General features: G+C 40.2%; 1 protein-coding gene across 2 annotated transcripts in view; it reads left to right on the top strand.

Moving 5' to 3' along the window:
- METTL25 (methyltransferase like 25) overlaps positions 1–22,365 on the top strand; it is a 97,263-nt gene that overhangs the window by 20,332 nt on the left and 54,566 nt on the right. Inside the window, exons 3-5 of one of the 2 annotated variants that reach the window (XM_037885711.2) lie at positions 6,361–6,461; positions 11,903–12,544; positions 15,213–15,357. In XM_037885711.2, the coding sequence (XP_037741639.1) occupies positions 6,361–6,461; positions 11,903–12,544; positions 15,213–15,357 (888 nt within the window). The remainder of the gene's footprint in view (positions 1–6,360; positions 6,462–11,902; positions 12,545–15,212; positions 15,358–22,365) is intronic. The other variant, XM_037885717.2, reaches the window with a different exon arrangement.

Here is a 22,365-nt window from a genome sequence, read left to right as displayed (position 1 = left end):
GCAGGAAGTGCGGCTACTCCAACGAGACCCTGCCCCATGTCTTGTGCAGCTGCAAGCCCCACTCCAGAGCCTGGCAGCTGCACCACAATGCCATCCAGAACCGCCTGGTGAAAGCCATCGCACCACGCCTGGGGGAGGTCGCCGTGAACTGCACCATCCCCGGTACTGACAGCCAGTTGCGACCTGATGTGGTAGTCACCGACGAGGCCCAGAAAAAGATTGTCCTTGTCAACGTCACAGTCTCCTTTGAGAACAGGACCCCGGCCTCCCGCGAAGCCTGAGCTCGTGAACTGGAAAAATACGCCCCCCTGGCCGACACCCTGAGAGCGAAGGGCTACGAGGTGCAGATGGATGCCCTGATCGTCAGAGCCCTGGGCACCTGGGACCCCTGCAATGAGTGTGTGCTGCGGACCTGTGGGATCGGTTGACGCTACGCATGGCTCATGCGGCCCCTCATGGTCTCGGACACCATCCGATTGTCCAGGGACATCTACATCGAACACATCACCGGCCACCGACAGTACCAGGACGTGTGAGCCGGAACAACATCATGCATCAACTATGAGAAAGGGACCGAGAGACTTTTTCCATTGAACCATATGAACTGGAACCATAAACTCACTGAACATTAAATCTCACCAAATGCGGGTAAATCCATCCTCATTACAGATTATGTATTCCTTATGCCATCAGATTGTAAAGCGAACTTCGTACCCCTTGGTAGTCTGTATCTTATTCCCTGATAACCAGAAACTTCTACGCTTAAACTCTGTACCATTTTTTTTAATTTTAACATCATCTTAATAAAATTATTAAATCCATTCCCTCCCTAAGGCTCACAATCTTGGCATTGTCTTTGACACTTCTCATTAACTGCTCACATCCAGGCGCTCAGTGCTCTCCTACCTTTGTTTTCTAATCTTCTTCACTCTGTACATTGTATTTAAACTCTAAAGTCGCTTCTTCTTCACCATCCTAATAATGGGGGTTGGCCATTTATTCCATTTACTGCTGTAATTTTTTTTCTGTCCGAATTCCTTGTCTTTCATCTCTCCAGACTATCCAAAATGTTACAGCTAAAATCATCTTCCTCTTCTGGTGCTATGAACGTGTCAGTCCCCTCCCTGAGTACCTTCACTGGCTTCTCTTCCTCCTTGCATCCAACTGAAGCCTTTTATCCTTGTCTTTATGGTTGTATATGTGCAGCTCTCTTTTTGCTTGCATCTTGGCTCTTTTTTCCTTTTCCATGCTGTCATAAATATAAAGGGAAGGGTAAACACCTTTAAAATCCCTCCTGACCAGAGGAAAAACCCTTTCACCTGTAGAGGGTTAAGAAGCTAGGATAACCTCGCTGGCACCTGACCAAAATGACCAATGAGGAGACAAGATACTTTCAAAAGCTGGGGGGGAGGGAAAAACAAAGTGTCTCTCTCTCTCCCTCTCTCTCCCTCTGTCTCTCTGTCTATATGATGCTTTTGCCAGGGACAGAACAGGAATGGAGTCTTAGAACTTAATAAGTAATCTAGCTAGAGATGCGTTAGATTGTGATTTCTTTAAATGGCTGAGAAAATAAGCTGTGCTGGAGGGAATGGATATTCCTGGTTTTGTGTCTTTTTGTAACTTAAGGTTTTGCCTAGAGGGATTCTCTATGTTTTGAATCTAATTATCCTGTAAGGTATTTACCATCCTGATTTTACAGAGGTGATTCTTTTTACTTCTATTAAAATTCTTCTTTTAAGAAACTGAAAGCTTTTTCATTGTTCTTAAGATCCAAGGGTTTGGGTCTGTGCTCACCTATGCAAATTGGTGAGGATTTTTATCAAACCTTCCCCAGAAAGGGGGGGGTAACATTTGGGAGGATTTTTGGGGGGAAAGACGTTTCCAAACGGACTCTTTCCTAATAATAATAATAATACCGGTTAAACGTTTGGTAGTGGCAGCGGTAAAGTCCAAGGGCAAAAGGTAAAATAGTTTGTACCTTGGGGAAGTTTTAACCTAAGCTGGTAAAAGTAAGCTTAGGAGGTTTTCATGCAGGTCCCCACATCTGTACCCTAGAGTTCAGAGTGGGGAAGGAACCTTGACACATGCTCTCTCAGGCCCTGCAATATGCTCAATTCTTTCTAATTGATGTTTTTTTCCCCTGCTTCTCCCATTATTGACTTTGTACCCTTTTTTGCTGCTGTCCCCAGCATTTGGACCAGCTTGCCAATCCCCCCGAGCCATATATCAAGCATCTTTCTTCCTTATGTCTGTACAGAGCTAAACATCTACATTAAAGGATAGACTAATAATTGTTTAATAATTGTTTTCTATACACTGTGAATGAGCTCTGTGATTGTAATATAGTAATTGTAATCCTGTTCTTTATTACACTATAGGAAATATTACAAATATTTCATGTATTGAACTGTTTTACTATAATTGGAGTCCTTTGTATAGTGTTGCCAACAAGTCAGTGAAGACCCCTTAATCTAAATGAATTACCTGTCATCTGGTTGAGACAAAGTACCAAGCTACAGATTTGTAATATGGGACTTTTCATGTGAAAACTGAGATCTTTAATCTTCTTGTAGACTTTCCTGGACTCATTCCTGTATTTCAGAAAAGATGCACATTTGTTATCCTATGGGAAATGTTCAGAAACAAATTAGAATCTTTAAAGAGGGCCTTACATACAAAGGAAAAATGTCAATTATATTATGCAAAATTATTCTTCAGCAAAATTCCGTTTATTGTTCCAATGTCTTTTGTAATGTTCCTTGTCATAAGAAAAAGATGTTTGAGAGACACAAACACCTCCAGAGTTCTCTAACCTGTGAAATAATTTTAAAACCTTGTAATATGGATACACATAATAGTAACAACTTTTAGGGTGGGTTGTTTGAAAAGGAGCACACCAGGTCATTAAAGTGCTTTTGAAAATCCAATCCTTAAATCTTTAATAGGGCTTAAAAGCTATAGTGCGGACAGGGCCATTTGGAGTGCAATTCTGAATCCAGGTCTTAGCATGGTTCTCCGTTGCTTCCTGGCATAGCTTATTGTGGGCCATATCAGATCTCCAACTTCCTTGACTTCAGGGTGTGGAATGTAAAAGATCCTGGTCCAGAGGAGGGGATTTGGAACAGGAGAATTCCTCTTGGTAGGAGATTAGGGTCTGAATGTAGGAAGGGCAGCATGCTGGAGAAATGGACCCAGAGACGTCATTTTACCCTCCACAAATTAATGCTGCCCTAGTCAATATAAATTTACCCACCTTTCCTCTCCATGCATCTCCACAAAACCCTTCTTTAGCAGAGGTTCTGATTCATCAGCCAGTACAGCAGGGAATTCCATCATCAATCTGACTCCTGCAGAAGCTGTGTTGACCAAGAGGAGAAGCTGGTATACAGGAACATGGCCTCTGTGTAGATGGACATAGCCTGTGTGGATCCTGAAGTTCATTTAGGAATATAGACAGCTGCTGGTTTCAAGGGTCAAACCCTCTGCATTTTCCACAGGAGGTGAGGGTGCACAAATCCTGCTCTCTATCAGAACACTGCCTAGGAAACTCTTCAAGGAGAACTTCACAAAATGTCCTGTCTTCAACATGCAATTCAGTTGACCAATATGTGGGATAATATATGTCTGTTAATTACTGAGGTAGGAGTTGTAGATGTATATTGCATTGTACAATTAATGTCGTTTTCCAAACCAATAACAGCTCCTTACACCCAAAGAGTTTACAGTCTAGAGGTACAGCAGATACATTTCAGTACAAAATAAGACAAATCACACTTATGTTGTTGTTAGCATGTTGTAGGAAGAATGTTTCAGAGAATAAATGAGTCTTAGCTTTTTTCAGGAAGGGGGTTCTTTGTTTCTAAAATTACTAATTTTTGCTTGAGTCAGCTATTATTCACATTTTAAAGAGAGACTAAAAGCATAGCCACTTAAATTAGGTGAGCAATTATGAGCAAGATTTTGAGGGAACAACAGCACAGTGCATTGCAAAAGTGTTTTCAAGAAAGATTTTTATTTTTTAAACTGGAAAATTCCCTGCAGATTTCCTCAAACTTTGCAGTTTTCCCCTGCAGTATTCCACTGGCTCTAGCTGTAAGCTTTTTCATTAGACTGCAGTATATCAGTTATTATAACAGCATGTTTGAAAAGTGGAAAAAGTTCTTCAGTCGCTAAAAATCCTTACAAAAACCCAATATTTAAACTAATAATTTTACATTTTCCACGTTTTCTCCTATGTTCTGGGTCATATGCTGATGAGTAAGCACAGTGGACAGACTGGAAAAAGTGGGAAGAATGAACATAAAGACATTTATGGACCATTAGTAACTATGATGATAAGCACTTTTTATATGCAGGTAAATGTGTAGGTAGAAAGAGACATTAATTTTGAGTTGGAACCTCAGCTGGTGTAAATCAGCCTACCTGCAGGATTTGTCTCTTTGCTTTCAAAAGTGCTTCAGTTCAGTTTAAGCATTGGGATCTCAGACTCTGCTCACTTAATATTTTAAATGCCCCCATCTGGGCTTTGACATTTATACTGAAGTGCATGGGGTAGTATATGGTGTGTATTTCATAACAATATTGCTGGTTTTGGAGCAAGATTTGCCCAATATTTCCCTTATTTGGGAAAAACTTAAATTTTTGTCAACAAAGGGTTTTATCTGAACAGGGAAATAGAATATATATTATTTAGGGAAAGTTGTCTTTGAAATGGAAAAAAGTTCTAAAAATCACAGAAATGAAGATCCTGATACTTTGGTATCTGTGATCCTCTGCTTCCCCCCCCGCAGCACCCCACTTCAGATCCTAATCTGTCTGAAGATGTAGAAAAGCTGCAAGATTTCATCTCTCAGCATAAGATTACGTCAGCACTATGCTCGTGTGGGGGAAGAACCCTAAAGTTCTCAATTGGAATGGTTACAATTTTGGTTTTTTTTTAGGAGAATCTGGGCCGTAACAAGTATTTTTACATTTAATGAGAACCTTCAGAAGTCCTCAATAAAACAGTAAAAATGAAATGACAAACATTGGTTTCTCCCATATGCTTTTGTTTGTTAATTTTAAAGTTTATGATTTTCTTTTGTTTGTTCATAGATTCTATATTAGATTCAAAGTATTGTCATAATAGTTTGTTATACAGAACCAGATGTTTTAAAAATGCAGAGATCCTATGGATCTTGGAGAAAGTGGGGAAAACTCTAGGATTCTAATGAACTCAGTTCAACCTTTTATAAATAAGTAATGCACTGGGCATCGTTCCCAGCATGATGTGATTAAGGAATGAACGTAGTTATTGTCTGATTATCAGTTTCTGGACAAATTAAGACAGTAATGCAGGAAATGCAGGAAAGAGGAAGGTGTATTAATCTGACTAGTTATGCAGAAAAGTGTCTCTAACTGTCCTATGTTCTGTTTTCTGTTCTGTAAGTGTGCTCTCAGGGTTCAGTTCTGCATATCTTACTTCACAAGTATTTTATGTCTCTGTATGTGTGACTCCACACAGACAAGTATCCAGGTCCCGCCCCCGCCGGTGGGCCTGCAGGTATCATTTTTTCCCCTCTATACACACAGCTATCTCCTGCAAAGTCTCTTAGTCCTTGGGTCTGGGCAAGCAGGGATAAGCAGGTGCTGTATGCCTGCTATTTATCCCATCCCTCAAGCAAATAGTCAGGGAGTGGGCTGTGGCTCTGTCCCCTCAGGACAGCTGAGCCAGTGTGAGGGTAGTACTCTGTTGGTAAGGATCAGTAGTGGATTACTACCCCTTGCAACAAATGGGGAGCAGGTAAAGAATTGTGCTTCTCTTGCCTCCATTTCCTCGGTATAACTGATAATGGCTTGAAGTGTGTCTATTGTGAGATGATCGGCAAACAAGCAGAATTAATAGAGTGATCATCATTTTAAAGTGCCAGAATCAGCAAACTGTGCTGTGAGAATGTTTCCCAACACTGCCTTTATGTTTCCTCTGAGTATAGGTAAAAGTAGTAGTAGTAAAGTACATGAAAAAGAGCTAAACTAAATTCCTGTGGGGAGGAAGGAATAAGAGATCACATTTCGTAGTAGCAATTTTTTGTCATACTAGGTATTTTATTCTGTGTTTTGTTAGTATTGCTTACAATATTACCGGTATTGCTCTGATGTTGTTCAGTTTCACTAAATCATCTCTGATTCAGAAGTATAATCATAAGAGTATTCTTACAACTTCTTAGTGAAAACAAAACTGCTGCAGTCCAAAACCATCGATATATTCAGATATGAACTTTTTAAAAATATATATTTATGGATAGATGTTGACTCATCTGAGGACTATGAAGGCCAGACAGTCTGAATTGTATTAATGTTTCTGTTTTTCTGATCTCTCAGAAATCAAAACAGATGAGTTTATGAATAATAAGAAATCTCATGAAGTGCAGAAAATGTCAGAATTGATAGACAGCATTGCAAATTTTTGTGGTATAAAGCAGGTAAGAATGTACTTTTCAGTGTGTATTACCATATAATTTACAAATACTTGGCTCATCTTTTCTATCTTGTTCAAATCTTAGATTTTGATATATACTTAATGTGGATTTTATTTTTCATTTTAGTAATAGTGACTGAAGGGGAAGCCTTAGAGCAAAGCTGAGGGGCTCTTTACCCACCCCATTGTTAGCTTCAGGCAGATAAGCTCTCCAGTCATTATTACAATTATGAATCATGAAAAATAGGCATGATTTTATACGCTGAGCAGTTAAAAGCTGCACTGCATGTTGCCAGGAATGTTGTGTTCCTTGTACGGTAGTGATAAGACGAGAGCAGTAACTAATAGGGAATTCTCTACATTCCATTAGGCTCATAAAAATAGCAAATAAAACAGAATACAGTATCTGACAAGTTTTAAATGTAAATTTTTCTATTTTTGCACTAAAGAATTGGAATTTCCCCCCTCTTTAGTGCCATCCACCATGATACAAAACACTCATTTGGTGAGTGAGCCTTGTTGGTCCAACTGTTCCTGGTTCCAGACTCATAAGCAGCAGGTCAAAGTGGCTTCAGCCACTCCTCTACTCCCTGGTAGCAGTCTGGTCATGGATATGATGGACGCTCAGCAATTTCATATACACCTCTACCCCGATATAACGCGGGTTCGCATACAATGCGGTAAAGCTCCGACACGCTGCTCTGAGCAGTGTGTTAAGGGTGCCGGGCCGGACCGGGCCTGAGGGGTTGGATAAGGGGCAGAGGGTCTAGGGGGCGGTCAGGGACTCCCCCCCCCCGCCAGGGTCTGGGAGGGAGGAGCTGTGAGGGGGCACTTTTGGGGGCCCCACAGTCCCAGAGTGGCCCGAGAGATTAGCGGGAAGCCGGGAGCAGCCCGCTTTGCTTCCCTCACCCCGGCCCCAGCTGTGTCGCTCAGGGGAGGGAGCTTGGGGGAAGGGATCCGCCCCCCGCCCCCCCGCACTTACCAGCAGCGGCGGAAGCGGAGCAGCCCGGCCCCAACCTGCTCCACTCCACCAGCTCCCAGCCGCGGCGCTCCGCTTCCTGCCTCCGGTGAGTGCGAGACCTTTCCCCAACACCCCCCTTCTCTCCCCCCACCAGTGACACAGGTGTCCTTTCCCCAACCTCCCCACAATCACCGGCAGCAGGAAGCGGAGCAGCCCAGCCCCAGCCCACTCCACTCCGCCAGCTCCCAGCCACAGCACTCCGCTTCCCGCCGCAGGTGAGTACGGGGGGCGTCCTTTCCCCAACCTCCCCACACTCACCGGCGGCGGGAAGCGGAGTGCCGCGGCTTGGAGGTGGTGGAGTGGAGCAGGCTGGGACTGCGTTGCTCCGCTTCCCACCACTGCCGGTGAGTGCCTATCAGGGGGCGGGGGATGTGAATCAGGGTTGGTGCAGTCAGGGGCAGGAGTAGGGGGTTGGGTAGGGGGTGGGGTCCCGGGGGTAATTAGGGACTGGGGTCTCTGGAGGGGGTGGTCAGGGAACAAGGAACGGGGGTCCGAAGCAAGTTCGATATAACGTGATGAGATTTTTTTGTCTCCCGAGGACCACGTTATATCGGGGTAGACGTGTAGATGTTAAATAGTATGCAGCATATATACTTGTGGGACTCAGTAGGTGAGGAAAGGAAAAGTTGCCCACCACAGCTTTCTGCATATATTCTATGGGTATGTCTACGCTCTGAGCTAGAGGTATAAATTCCAGCTTGAGGATACATACCCATGCTACCTTGATGAGAGCTAGCATGTTAAAAATAAAGTTGTGGTGGAAGGGCTAGCCGCCGCAAGTAAATACCCATGTGACACACTAGGAACATACTTGGGCAGCTAAACCTTACCATTGCTTGCATTACCATTTACTACATTCTATTTTTAGTGTGCTGTCTCGACCAGCACTAGTGTGGGTATGTCTCATCCAGCTTGAAATATAGACATATCCCGAGATAAAAGATTGGAACCACCTCAGTGTGCTAACTCTGATTCCTGGTACAATTGGTGCAATCAGCCAGCACTCTGTCTTTATTTGATTGACCATTGACAATAAAAGATGCGTATTTTTAACCATGAGTATGTACATTTGTTGGTTTCAAGCATCTTTGGCCAAAGAACTGATTCTTTTGGTGGTGGTTTTGAAAAAAATAACTTAGGACCATTGATTTTAATGAAAAACGCGGCTATACCGTATGTCACTAAATATGAAATACAGATGGCTTTATGTTAACTTTATTCCATCATTCAGTCATATACTGTAACAGAATTTATTTGTTCAGTTACAAATCCCTAATATATGAAAAGAGCTTTCCAGTTACATTTTTTTTAAAATTCTCCTTTTTAGTTATTAAAAAGCAACCTCTTTTGTTTTAGTTACCTTTAAACTTTAAAAAATAATATGAATTGTAAAGTTTTAGGAGAGTTTTTTCCATATTGATTTCTTTCAATCCTGCTGACAGAACAAAATATATATAACATTTAATTAAAAAATATAGAGCAATGAAAACACAACACATGTTTTACAACAGCACAGCTGTCCTCAGGGTGTTTCTTTCAGAAATTACAGATCACTGAAGGATTGAAAAGTGCCCTTAGATTCACCTCCGTATCTATGATGTATAATGGGTGGTAGAGGATATTGTTCTCTTGTGGTGCTTTATTATGTATTATAACAAATAGTAAAATGGGTATGAAAGCAGAAATGTTATGCTTATTGTAATCACTTTCAAGTTAACTGTTTGAGTTAAAACATTTTACAAGAGCTTTAAAGTTTTGTTACTTAAAAAATAAGTTTTCTACCTCATTTTAGTGTTGTTCCTAATACACACTGTTACTGAAACATCATACAAATGGAACTTTATATAAAGGTCTTTGTTTCATTCTGAAAATAACCTAGTGTAATTCTTGTTTTCTTTTACACATATTTGTAAAATTTTCTTTGGAAGATGCAGTATACACAACAAATTCATTCAGTGAATGAAACAAATAAGATCTAATTCTGCATTCATTATGTATTTCATTCAAGGCTTGATGCTGGGAAATGCTCACAGTCTTCTGGAAAATGATGTCCATGCCTGTATCGGGCCAGGAACTATGTTTAAACATAGTACCCAGCCCAATATGGACAGAGCTTTTGTAGTTTATTATGTCACGGAAATTTCATTATAAAAGTTCATGCTTGGCATGTATATCATAGTATGTTGAGTATCTTTCCTTATATGGAATTACAGCAGGGATTAATTTAGTCCAATATGTTTGTTTCAGCATATAATCACTGCCTATTTTTAAACCTATATTTTCTTTTCACTTTACAAAGACCACAAAAGTTAAAAGTGTATGGTGTTTATCTGTATATTTTTTTCACTAGATAATAAATGAAAATACCTTGTCAAAACAGTTGTACATCTTGACAGCCACTAGAGGTCATGGTAATAGGTTTCTGAACAATTCACAATCTGAATGTATGTCCACTTAGTTCCTTTCATAGGAATAGTAATCCAAATGCTATCTGAAGGTTGGGGTGTGGGTAGAATCATGACACATTCTACATTACAATAATATCTATCTATCTGCGAATTCCATCCTGTCATTATTTCTTAACTAACTGGCAAAAACATTCCACATGTTCCTTTCTTGTCTTTCTTTTAGATCTTTGTGGGAGGCATCTGGTGTGATGGTGGAGAGGGTGGCAAGTGAACTATTATTACAAAAGTTACAGCCAAAGTCTATCTCATCTCTCTTCCACCAAAAGTGTGTGTATACACATGTCACCCAAACAATTTAAGGATTAAGTTGGAAAACATAGAGAAAACTGACAGAAAGAAAGCAATAGGGAAAAAAAACCAACATACTCTTAATCCTTGCATAATATCTCTGAGTCATAAATTCAGTCCATAATTAGTTTTACCCGAATCATAAATACTCTCTGCTCTGTGTAGTCCCTTCCTTGACTTTTATCCAAAAATACCTGGGTTACTAATTCTCGGATTTCTTGGCTTGAATAAAAATTATAGCATCCTCAGGACTTCAAAAAATAAAACTGTCCTTTTTATTCCAGCCTTGCTGAATTCAAAGGTACTGCCTGGTAACTAAGTATGTGCAGTTCATCTTAAGCCTGGGTGAAACCTTTTATGCCTGTTCACATGGTTTGGCATAAAATCAGAGCAGATGTTCAAATGAGACATGTTAGAGTCCAAAAATCCTTGGATCAAGCTATTCAGGAGCATATACCTAACACACAAGGTTTTATATATAGTCCATATAATTCTTGGCAGATATTGGATCAAAGGGAATTTTTGTGAAGTCTCCATTCTGTTGAGAAGTGGCTCTCTGTTACCTAATCCGAAATCTTACCAAGCATTGGGCTGGGGCCTCATGTGCAATCAAAATTCACATAGTGAAAGACACGAGATTGTGTAAAGTTGGTGTAAAGTTCTTACTTTCTGTCCTGTTCCTGCTGCTATTATGTGCACTGCTTCACTGCATTATGTTGGCTCAGCCATGGGTTGGAACTATCTTACAGTTATAAGAAGCTTCAGAGTAGCAGCTGTGTTAGTCTGTATCCGCAAAAAGAACAGGAGTACTTTTGGCACCTTAGAGACTAACAAATTTATTATAAGCTTTCGTGGGCTGCAGCCCACTTCATTGGATGCATAGAATGGAACATATAGTAAGATGGTGGAGGTAAGATAGAAGGTGGAAGTTACCATACAAACTGTGAGAGGCTAATTAGCCTCTCACAGTTTGTATGGTAACTTCCAACTTATCTGTATATATGTATATATATATATATCTTACTATATGTTCCATTCTATGCATCCGATGAAGTGGACTGTAGCCCACGAAAGCTTATGCTCTAATAAATTTGTTAGTCTCGAAGGTGCCACAAGTACTCCTGTTCTTTTTACAAGAAACTGAAAACCTAGGCATTCCAACTTTCTTCTCATCAACGAACATCAGGAAGGGTGTATGGCATGCGAGCTCCTACCTAAGGCATCTGTAATATGTCAATGCAAGATCACCCTTACCTTGGAGTGATCTTCCTTGGGTTGGTTACACAGATTTAGTTTCCCAGGTCTGCCAGCAGTGGCTCAAAGTGGCTACAGTTGAGAATATGGCCCATTAATTTTTTATTTTACTTTTTTTTTTAAACAAAATGAAATTCTGCGCAAAAGTACATTAAAAGACTTAGAAAAGTCAGGAGGCTGAAAGTCATGATTATTTCATTGACTGTGTTTCTGTGATAGAACTAAACCAGTTTTAACATATTTGTATTTTAAAACCAGAAGCTGAGCAAAATAAAAGATAAGTAAATTATGAAATCTATACTTCTTTTTCTTAGGGAAATGTTTTTTATTAGCATGTGTTTGAAACATGTCTTATTTGTTGTTCATTAATATGGTACATGCTATTTTTAATTCATTCTGTTATCTTTACTATAGGTGATTGACCTGGGCTCTGGAAAAGGCTACCTAAGCTCCTTTTTATCCATGCAATATAATCTAAAGGTTTATGGAATTGATTCCTCAAACACCAACACTTATGGAGCTAATGAAAGGAACAGGAAATTGAAGAAACACTGGGGAGCTTATCAAAGTCGGGCAAGAGCAAATGTCAGAGGCCAAGTGTTGGAAGAGCCAAAGGATAGGGCAGTGCAAGATGAAATAAAATGTAAAGCAAATATCAGTGAAAAGCTTTTAAGTACTAACAACAGTCTTTTAAGTCAGGACCAGACGGCTAGCTCAGATTCTGTTCCTTTGGAAATTACTGGTGCTTTCACAGACTCTGCTATGTTGAAAACTGGCAAACAAACTGAACCTCATTTGGTGACTCAGACACAGTCTGACGGGAACAAAATTTCTGAAAATGCTTTTTCTCTTCTAAACATTCTACCTGCTGATGCTGTAGAAGCTGTTTCTTCATCTAAATGTAACATGGAGCTCTGTGAAGAGGAAAAAGAGCAAAGAAAAATGGCTTCCATCAAGGCCAAAGCAAGCAAGTCAAATGACTCAAACATTTATTTGCCATTGACCTCATACATCACTGCAGAAACAGAACTCCGTGATATCATTACGGATCTGGAGGTTATTTCACTTATTAGCATTCTTATTTTTGAAGTACCAGTGTCAGATTCTCCATTGCTTTTGCACCTTGTGTATACATTTTCACTTGTGCAAAGTGATTGCCAATTGAGTGTAGAATGCTGTCAGCAGTGTGACTGGAGAATTCTGACTCGGTAACACTTCACACCCACTTTGCATAATCATTTCTTACTGATGCATTTTTTTTTTCCTATTTCAGAAGATGTGCTGGACTACTTTTGGCTAGGTGACCTAAGCATACTTAGCACTACTTATGTAGTGGCTGAAATTACCACTTAAAACAAAGTTAACAGTAGCTGTGCAATGATATTCATCAATTGTCCTGTAACTTTACTTTTCTAGTTACATATAACACATGAAATTACAAGGAGAGTAATTTATATTTACACGTTATTCAGGAGAATATATTTTGCATTAAAAACAACTTTTGTGAAATTATTGTTATTTAGTAATTAAAATGTACGTAACCTGAAATTGAAATTTAGGTATGAAATACTTTATATGATACAGTATAATAACCCCTTTTATGGACTTGCCAAATAATTTTATTTATAAGCATCATTTTTTTACAGTTTGGATTTTCGGACTTAAAGATAATGATAGTTTAATAATCGACTAAACAATTGAAGCCTGATCTCAGTTTCCCTTATGAAATCATTTACACTGGTACAAAGTGAGCACAAAGAAAATGCTACCAAGTAAGAACGATTGTGTTTTACATCCACTAGGTGCTCTCTTTGCACTTATGTAAATAAATGCAAAAGATGGAGATGAACAGAGATCAGGCCCCTACTTTCATTTTTAGAAGCAAAGGCACACTAAGGTTGCTACAAATAGTAAACAGTATTGCCTGGCAGGATATGTGATAAATTGTACCATTAAAAGGCTTTTAAAAACTTCATTACAAGTGGTTAACACTTTGTTTTAAAACAATCAACTGATTTTGCAGTACATGCAGTCCTCGACTTTACGACATTCGAGTTATGACAAACAGCACTTACGGCGTTCATAAATTGTCATCGTGTTTCGACTTTGTGACATTGGTTTTGACTTTATGATGCTTGATCCAACATTGTTCCTATGGGAAATATGAGTTAAGACATTTTTGACTTAAGACACAATTTTCAGGAACCAATTGTGTCATAAGTTCGAGGACTGCCTATGTTCCTAAACGCTGAGAAAGTTTGGAGAAAAACTGCAGTGTTGATTGATTTATTTGGCAAAACTTTAAAATTAATTTGAATCGCTAAAACAGTATCAGGGTTTGAATATATGTTTGTGTGTAGCCCAGAGCTAATGCTGAATTAATGAATTCTGTTAGATAGATCCTCTGTATAAGGGATCGGAATCTGCTCTCAGTTACACCAATAATGGGGTTTACAAAAATGGAATTGAAGTAGGTAGATCACAACAGTATAACTCAGAAAAAATTTGGGTTTTGGACTGTTTTAACAGAATCTTCATATTTAATATGGTTTTTAGGTCTCTCGCATCTGGTGGCCATCTTCCACCACCTTTCCTTTGGGAGAATTTGTTCAACTTTTCCAGCCTGCAGGTTTAATGCTGTTCTTGCAGGGGCATGAATTTCCATCCCTTACTAGTCCCCATAGCCCTTCTAAGGCTCTCTACCATTAAGGGAGGAAGTACTGCAGAGTGCTTACCTCACTATAGAGTCTGCTAAGGAAAGAGGATTGTACAGATGGCACTTAATTCTTACAGGCTGAAAATTCCAGAGAGATTTGGAATGGAGTAGAAGGATAGCAGGGAGAGAAGTGAGGGTGAAAGAGAGGAAAAAAGGGATGACGGACAGTATAGTGGAGGAAGGAAGGAAGGAGAGAAGTATCATGGTGGGAAGTGAGACAAAGGATAACTGGGATAGAGAAATAAAAGAAAGGGACAAAAGGAGAGTGAGGAAGAAGAATACAGGAAATGGGGAGAGAGAGAAGAAGAGTATATTATCCATAACTAAGGCTCTGATCATGCTTCCATTGAAGTCATTGACAAAACTCCCGTTGACTTCAGGGACTCTGAGTTGGGCTCTTTAGAGAGGAGAGATACTGCAGAGTCAGAGCAAACAAAACAGATGGAGAAACAGCAGTCACAAGCAGCACTTATTTTCAGTCACAGGTGGAAAGTACTGCCAATGTCTGTTGAGGCATTGAAAAGTAGCAGCAGTGTCGTGGGTACATTCAGTCATGCAAGTTAAGGTAGAAAATTTTGAAGAAAAGAAAGAAAAAAGAAGAGGAAAGAAAAAGGTCAAAAGAGAATGGCTGGTCATTTGGTGATAGGTCTCTGCACTGCCATGCAAGTGGCTCAAGTTCAGTTAATGGTCCTGGGCTTCTGCTTGCTCCTTGCCAAGGAAAGGAATGGATAATAAGGAAAAATTAGAGTAGCCTCACAGTTCCAACAAAGATACAGAGAACACTCCACGCATTTGTTTATAGGAAAGGTTCTCACACTTTGTTGGCACTGAAATGCTTTTGGTGTTCTTCAATAAATTTCCAGAACAGGACACCAGGAGTCTCCATGAGCTTGTATATTTAAATCTCACAGCAAATTAACCATTTATAGCTTGTCTGTTTTTGCTGTTCTTGTCTTTCCTTTAAAAGAAAAGAAATGAAAAGAAATGTTTGTTGCTGTTTATTTTTAGGACTGTATAATGGTGGGACTACATACATGTGGGGATCTTGCTCCGAATACACTGCGAATCTTTACTGCTAAGCCTGAAATCAAGGCAGTTTGCAGTGTGGGCTGCTGCTACCATCTGTTGACAGAAGAGTTTGAAAACCAAAAAGGTACAGGAATTCTGCTGAATCAGGTTGCCAGTCTGCAAGATGAGAATATAATTACCTTTTAACTAATAGCTACCTTGTGTCCAGTGGTGCAAGTAGAATTCATTTCTTACCAGTTTTCCCCCAACCAACTAAAGAGAGGGTTGGGGGGAGACACATGACCTTCCCACATGACCCTTCATGTGACCCAGCCCAGGGCCCCACGCGCCCCCCCCCCCCCCCATGATCCATCCCATGTTACCTGGGAGGGGAGCGCTCCCAGTGGGTAGACACAGCACAGGTGCTGTGTGGGCTGCTAAGAGAAGAGGAGGGCTTGCTCCTGAAACAATAGCCAGTCCACAGTCACACCTGCTTTGGGAATTGCCAGCAGAAGAGTTTCAAACCAACTCCCTCTGACAGCAGAGAATATTTTTTTCCAGACACGCTGGCAACCGAGCCCCACACTGGCAGCTCCTTTGGCACAGCTGTGTCGCCTCCAGCCCCTCCCCCAGCCCTTCCTTGCAGCTATATCTCCTGAGTCCTGTCTGGGGTCTGTACAGCAGCCCCCGCTAGAGGACAGGGCGAGGCTGGGCCCTGGGGCGGTACAGCCGCACCAGAGGAGCTCCCGGCACAGGGTTCTGCTCTTTTAGCAGCTGAGGTTCTGGGCTCTCCTGGTAACTGCAGTGACAAAAGGAGCAGAACGTGGGACCACTGGGTGGCCCCAGCTGGCAGCTCCTCCGGCATGGCTGTACTGCCTCCGGCAGGGCTGCTGTGCAAACCCCGGACAGGAGATGCAGGCACACAGCTGTGTGGAAGGGCTGGTGGTGGTAGGCCCCACGTTCTGCTCCTCCTGTGTCTTTCCAGTACACCACATCGGCTATAAATATCTTACTGGCACAGCATACTGGACCGTACTGCCCTACTTGCACCACTGCTTGTGTCTATTCTTTTTCAGTGGTTTATTTAGAACTGTTTTTAATTACATTCTGTGAGACATTCACTCCTGGATGCCTTGTAGCTTTCCTGTTATGCCAGCATTTCCAATATTCTTCTTGAAATTAGGCACATTAATGCAGAAGGTTTTTATGTGGTTAAAAATACAGCTGTTTCTATTCCATTATTTCACTCATAAAATGTGGATTCTTTTGGTCAATATATTTTTATCCTTTTAAAATATTTTGGGCGAGATTTTGCCTTTGGCTGTGTGCACACAACTTCCATTTACTTTGGGTTGTGCATGCATAACTAAGAGTAGAATTTGGCCCTCTGAGTTTAATCAATTGCTTTAAAAAGTGCCCATCAGAATGTAGCACTTTGGGCCATTGCAGGATAGTTTGTAAAACAGTACATGTATAACAGATTTTCCTGGAGTACAAAGCTGAAAGTTGTCTGAGGATATCTTCACACTGAATTAAAAGCTTTCCTTCAAGTGTTAGTTTTTTTCATTTCTGGGGAAAGGTTGATATAGTTAGTTGTAAAGTATAGCCTTCAAAGAAGAAAAAGGTGAGGATTGTAATTGCACAAGTTTTATCAGTGTGTACTGTAGTATGTGAAACTGATGGACAGTTGTGTTATCACAAAAATTCTGGTTATTTTTAATGTCCGCCATTCAACTCTTGCAGTGGTATAATCGTTGTTACTGTCAAAAATACAATGGTGAATTACAAACTGAAGTGACTTTTAAAAAATTCAACAAAGCACAGCAAATAACTGGTGCTGATAATATTAACAAATAAATATGTAGATCTCTAAAACTGGTATTGGTAACAATTTAGCCAAAGTGTTAGATTAATGTATGTGAGAATTTTTGTGACAAATGAAAAAGGGTATTTACCTCAGTAAGCAAATAATTGTTGGATTTTGCATTTAAATGAGGCAGCTGGAAAGCTTTGGAGTGAAGCTTTGTTATATAACATACATGCTTTCTGTGAAAGTGAGAAAGGAGATGAATTCCTCTTTTCCCAGTCCAATAATCTGTGACAAGAACTACAGTAATTGCCCTGCTGTACTTCACCCTAGAGTCCTCTACTACATCTAAAAATGATAAGTGCTAACTGGATCAGCAGTGAAGTAGTTAATGCTAACACTTAAATTTGTCATCAAGCTTGAATCATAGAGTCATAGAATATTAGGGTTGAAAGAGACTTCAGGATGTCATCTAGTCCAATCCCCTGCTCAAAGCAGGACCAATACCAACTAAATCATCCCAGCCAGTGCTTTCTCAAGCCAGGCCTTAAAAACCTCTAAGGATGGAGATTCCACCATCTCCCTAGGTAACCCATTCCAGTGCTTCACCACCCTCCTAGTGAAATAGTTTTCCTTAATATCCAATCTAGACCACCCCCACTGCAACTTGAGACCATTGCTCCTTGTTCCGTCATCTGCCACCACTGAGAACAGCCTAGCTCCATCCTCTTTGGAACCCCCTTGAGGAAGTTGAAGGCTGCTATCAAATTCTCCCCTCACTCTTCTCTTCTGCAGACTAAATAATCCCAGTTCCCTCAGCCTCTCCTAAATCATGTGCCTCAGCCCCCTAATCATTTTTGTTGCCCTTTGTTGGACTCTCTCCAATTTGTCCACATTCCTTCTGTAGAGGGGGGACCAAAACTGGAGGCAGTACTCCAGGTGTGGCCTCACCAGTGCTGAATAGAGGGGAATAATGACTTCCCTCGATCTGCTGGCAATGCTCCTACTAATACAGCCCAATATGCCATTGGCCTTCTTGGCAACAAGGGCACACTACAGACTCATATCCAGCTTCTCATCCACTGTAATCCCCAGGTCCTTTTCTGCAGAACTGCTGCTTAGCCAGTCGGTCCCCAGCCTGTAGCAGTGCATGGGATTCTTCCTTCCTAAGTGCAGGACTCTGCGCTTGTCCTTGTTGAACCTCATCAGATTTCTTTTGGCCCAGTCCTCCAATTTGTCTAGATTACCCTGGACCCTAACCCTAACTTGCTGAGGGTGCAATTAATCCCATCATCCAGATCATTAATAAAGATGTTGAACAAAACCGGCCCCAGGACTGACCCATGTTAACACCATGTTAAAATAAGATGAATGGGGTAGTTTACATCTCTCTCAGCTATTGTTTCAGGTTCTCTGCAGACTCAGGCATACATCAGTTCCTCCATTTACAACCACAAGGGAGAGAGTTACTTTTGTAATGAAAGTTTAGATTCCTGAGTATGATTATGCAGCAACTGAAAAAGAATCTATGATGCATCAATGTAAGTTCCTTCATAATCTTATTCTACATGAGGTCCTGCTTACAGGAAATAAAAGAACATAAAAGAGAAGTGAAACCAGGAAGGGAAGGAAAATATTACAAAATCTATCCATGTTTTTAGATATATACTCAATAGAAATAATAAATGACGCACAACAATTTTTACTCTAGTAATTAGGCTTAGCCCTCAGGCTAATCAGGTGAATTTTACAAGCCCTGATATCAAGTTTTTCTTCCCCAAATGTTAATTACCTATTGTAAAGAGGGCAAAATGACCTGACCTTTCTGTAGGTGTACTTCTTTTTCCAGAGCAGCCCTTAAAGCCTTAAGAAACTAATACTACACTGCCATCACTGCCACCAAAAGTACAAGTGTGATATTTATTGTAACTTGAAACATAAAGTTATGCAGGTGCACAGTGATAGGAGATGTTGCTCTTTTGCAGCTTTTTTCTTTTAATTGTATAAATGAAGCCAGATTGTATATTAGAATTTCTAGTTTAATTTCTTGCAGCTTGAAGAGTGTAAGTTACGCTAATGAAGAGCTCCTTATGAAAAGAAAAAGGAAAACACTTTTTTTCTTTTCTTGGGAGACCACACTGAAGCTATTCCAAGCATGCTCAGGAAATCAGCAAATTCAAAATTTTACTGCAGAAATATGTATTACAGCATCTAAAACTATGGTTTCCACAAAAAAGCAAGGTTGTCCCTTTCTCTTGTATAGTGGAGGGGCTACGACCAGTTACAGTCCTTGCTCTCAGGGGAATGCAGAGACTCCCAGGGGGCTCATGCAGTCCCAGGAAAACAAATTGTTTCAAAGGGAGTGTGGAGGAAATGGGACCATGGGTCTTCCCCACCCCTGCTATGGACTGGCCTCTGGGACTGGCCAGGTGTGCCAGGGCAATGTAGACTGCACCTCCAAGAAACCATTACCCTTCTGCCCCAGGGCTAAAGCACAATCCCTGCCACAGCTCTCCGTGGGCCAATGCAATTTGGCACTGCCTTTCAAGCAGGCCAAATTATAATTTAAATAATTTGTCCAAAAGCGTTTTTCTAAAGGGGAATGACAGTTCATTAACAAGATTAAAAAATTAAATCCAGGGTAGATAAGACCTCGGGGTATGTCACATTACCTCAGTGGGTCACAGCTGAGAATACCAGATTCTGGACAAACTGCTGAGAAATAGGGCAGCCTCACCACAAACTGGTGGTTATTGTATCATTAGATGTACCAAGCCAGTAACAAAAGTAAACTTTTGTCTCACCATATTGGTTAAAAAGTCAAAAATTCAGTCTCCTTCAGCATTCCAACTCTTATTTCACCACCTAGACACTAGACTTTATGAGGAGTGGTTATTGAAAACTAGGGCTGTCAAGCAATTAAAAAAATTAATCGCGATTAATCATATAGAATACCATTTACATATTTTTGGATGTTTTCTACATTTTCAAATATATTCATTTAAATTACAACACAGAATACAAAGTGTACAGTGCTCACTTTATATTTATTTTTATTACAAATATTTGCACTGTAAAAAACAAAAGAAATAATGTGTTTCAATTCACCTAATACAAGTACTGTAGTGCAATCTCTTTATCATGAAAGTTGAACTTACAAATGTAGAATTATCTACAAAAAATAACTGCATTCTAAAATAAAAACAATGTAAAACTTTGGAACCTACAAGTCCACTCAGTCCTACTTCAGCCAATCGCTCAGACAAACAAGTTTTGTTACAATTTGCGGGAGATAATGCTGCCCATGGCTTGTTTACAATGTCACCTGAAAGAGAGAACAGGCATTTGCATAGCACTGTTGTAGCCGGCATCGCAAGATATTTACGTGCCAGATGCACTAAAGATTCATATGTCCCTTCATGCTTCAACCACCATTCCAGAAGATGTGCATCCATTCTAATGACGGGTTCTGCTTGATAAAGATCCAAAGCAGAGCAGACCAACACATGTTCGTTTTCATCATCTGAGTCAGGTGCCACCAACAGAAGGTTGATTTTCTTTTTTGGTGGTTCTGGTTCTGTAGTTTCCGCATCGGCGTGTTGCTCTTATGACATCTGAAAGCATTCTCCACACCTCGTCCCTTTCCGATTTTGGAAAGCAGTTCAGATTCTTAAACCTTGAGTTGAGTGTGGTATCTATCCTTAGAAATCTCACATTGATACCTTCTTTGAATTTGGTCAAATCTGCTGTGAAAGTGTTCTTAAAATGAACAACATGTGCTGGGTCATCATCCGAGACTGCTATAACATAAAATATATGGCAGAATGTGGGTAAAACAGAGCAGGGGACATACAATTCTCCCCCAAGGAGTTCAGTCACATATTTAATTAACACATTTTTTTTTTAAGAAGCGTCATCAGCATGGAAGCATGTCTTCTGGAATGGTTGCTGAAGCACAAAGGGGCATATGGATGTTTAGCATTTCTGGCATGTAAATAACTTGCAATGTCGGCTGCAAAAGTGTCATGCAAATGCCTGTTCTCACCTTCTGGTAACATTGTAAATAAGAAGAGGGTAGCATTATCTCCTGTAAATGTAAACAAACTTGTTTGTTTCAGTGATTGTCTGAACAAGAAGTAGGACTGAGTGGACTTGTAGGCTCTGAAGTTTTACATTGTTCTGTTTTTGAGTGCAGTTATGTAACAAAACAAATCTACATTTGTACGTTGCACTTTCACGACCAAGAGATTGCATTACAGTACTTGTACAAGGTGAATTGAAAAATACTATTTCTTTTATTTATCACTTTTACAGTGCACATATTTGTAATAAATAATATACACTTTGATTTCAATTACAACACAGAATACAATATATCTGAAAATGAAGAAAAACCATCCAAAATATTTAATACATTTCAATTGGTATTCTATTGTTTAACAGTGTGATTTAAAACTGCAATTAATCGCAATTAATTTTTTAATCACGATTAATTTTTTTTAATCACCTGCACGTGAGTTAACCACAATTAATCGACAGCCCTATTGAAAACCAGTTTCATCAAACAAAGGGTTCTTCTGATCTCAAGAGATCAGCCACATAGATCAGGATTTAACTCAGATCTTATTCAATAATCACTGCTGCCAATCCTTTAAATAAAATATAAACGTTTATAAGAGAAAAGAAGAAGAGAGTTAAAATGGTTAAGATCATATACATACAATCATTGCAGTATTCTTATATCAAGTTTGCAGCAGCGATGGAATAAGCTGCTGGCTTGTAAAGTCTTTGGTAACTTCCAAAAGATTGGAAGGTCCTCAGTCCATAGTTTGAATATAGAATCATAGAATATCAAGGTTGGAAGGGACCCCAGGAGGTCATCTAGTCCAACCTCTGCTCAAAGCAGAACCAATCCCCAATTTTTGCCCCAGATCCCAAATGGCCCCCTCAAGGATTGAACTCACAACCCTGGGTTTAGCAGGCCAATGCTCAAACCACTGAGCTATCCCTCCCCCAAATATGTTCCTTTTAGTTGTAAGTCCAGAGAAGCAGAGCAGGAAAGAGGCAAAATGGTGTCATTCCAGGCGTCTTTTATACCCTTTTCCATGCTCCTAGAAATGTTTCTGTTTCAAACAAAGCCACAGCCTCAGTTTTGTGGAAAGTTACCGGCACAAGATGGAGTCCAGTGTCACATGATCATATCACATGTCCTTGCTGACTCACAGGAGCAGCCATTGGCATATCCATGCCAAGATGTCCATCGGAAGAAATATTTTGACAACTCTTGAAATAATCTTCCTTTGGCTTCCTCATTTAAGTAGAATTGGTCATTTATACAGAGATTTC

Source organism: Chelonia mydas, chromosome 1, assembly GCF_015237465.2.
Source record: "Chelonia mydas isolate rCheMyd1 chromosome 1, rCheMyd1.pri.v2, whole genome shotgun sequence".
NCBI lineage: Eukaryota > Metazoa > Chordata > Testudines > Cheloniidae > Chelonia > Chelonia mydas.
The sequence above is the reverse complement of the archived record's forward strand: the minus strand, read 5'-3'. Positions and strand labels throughout refer to the sequence as shown.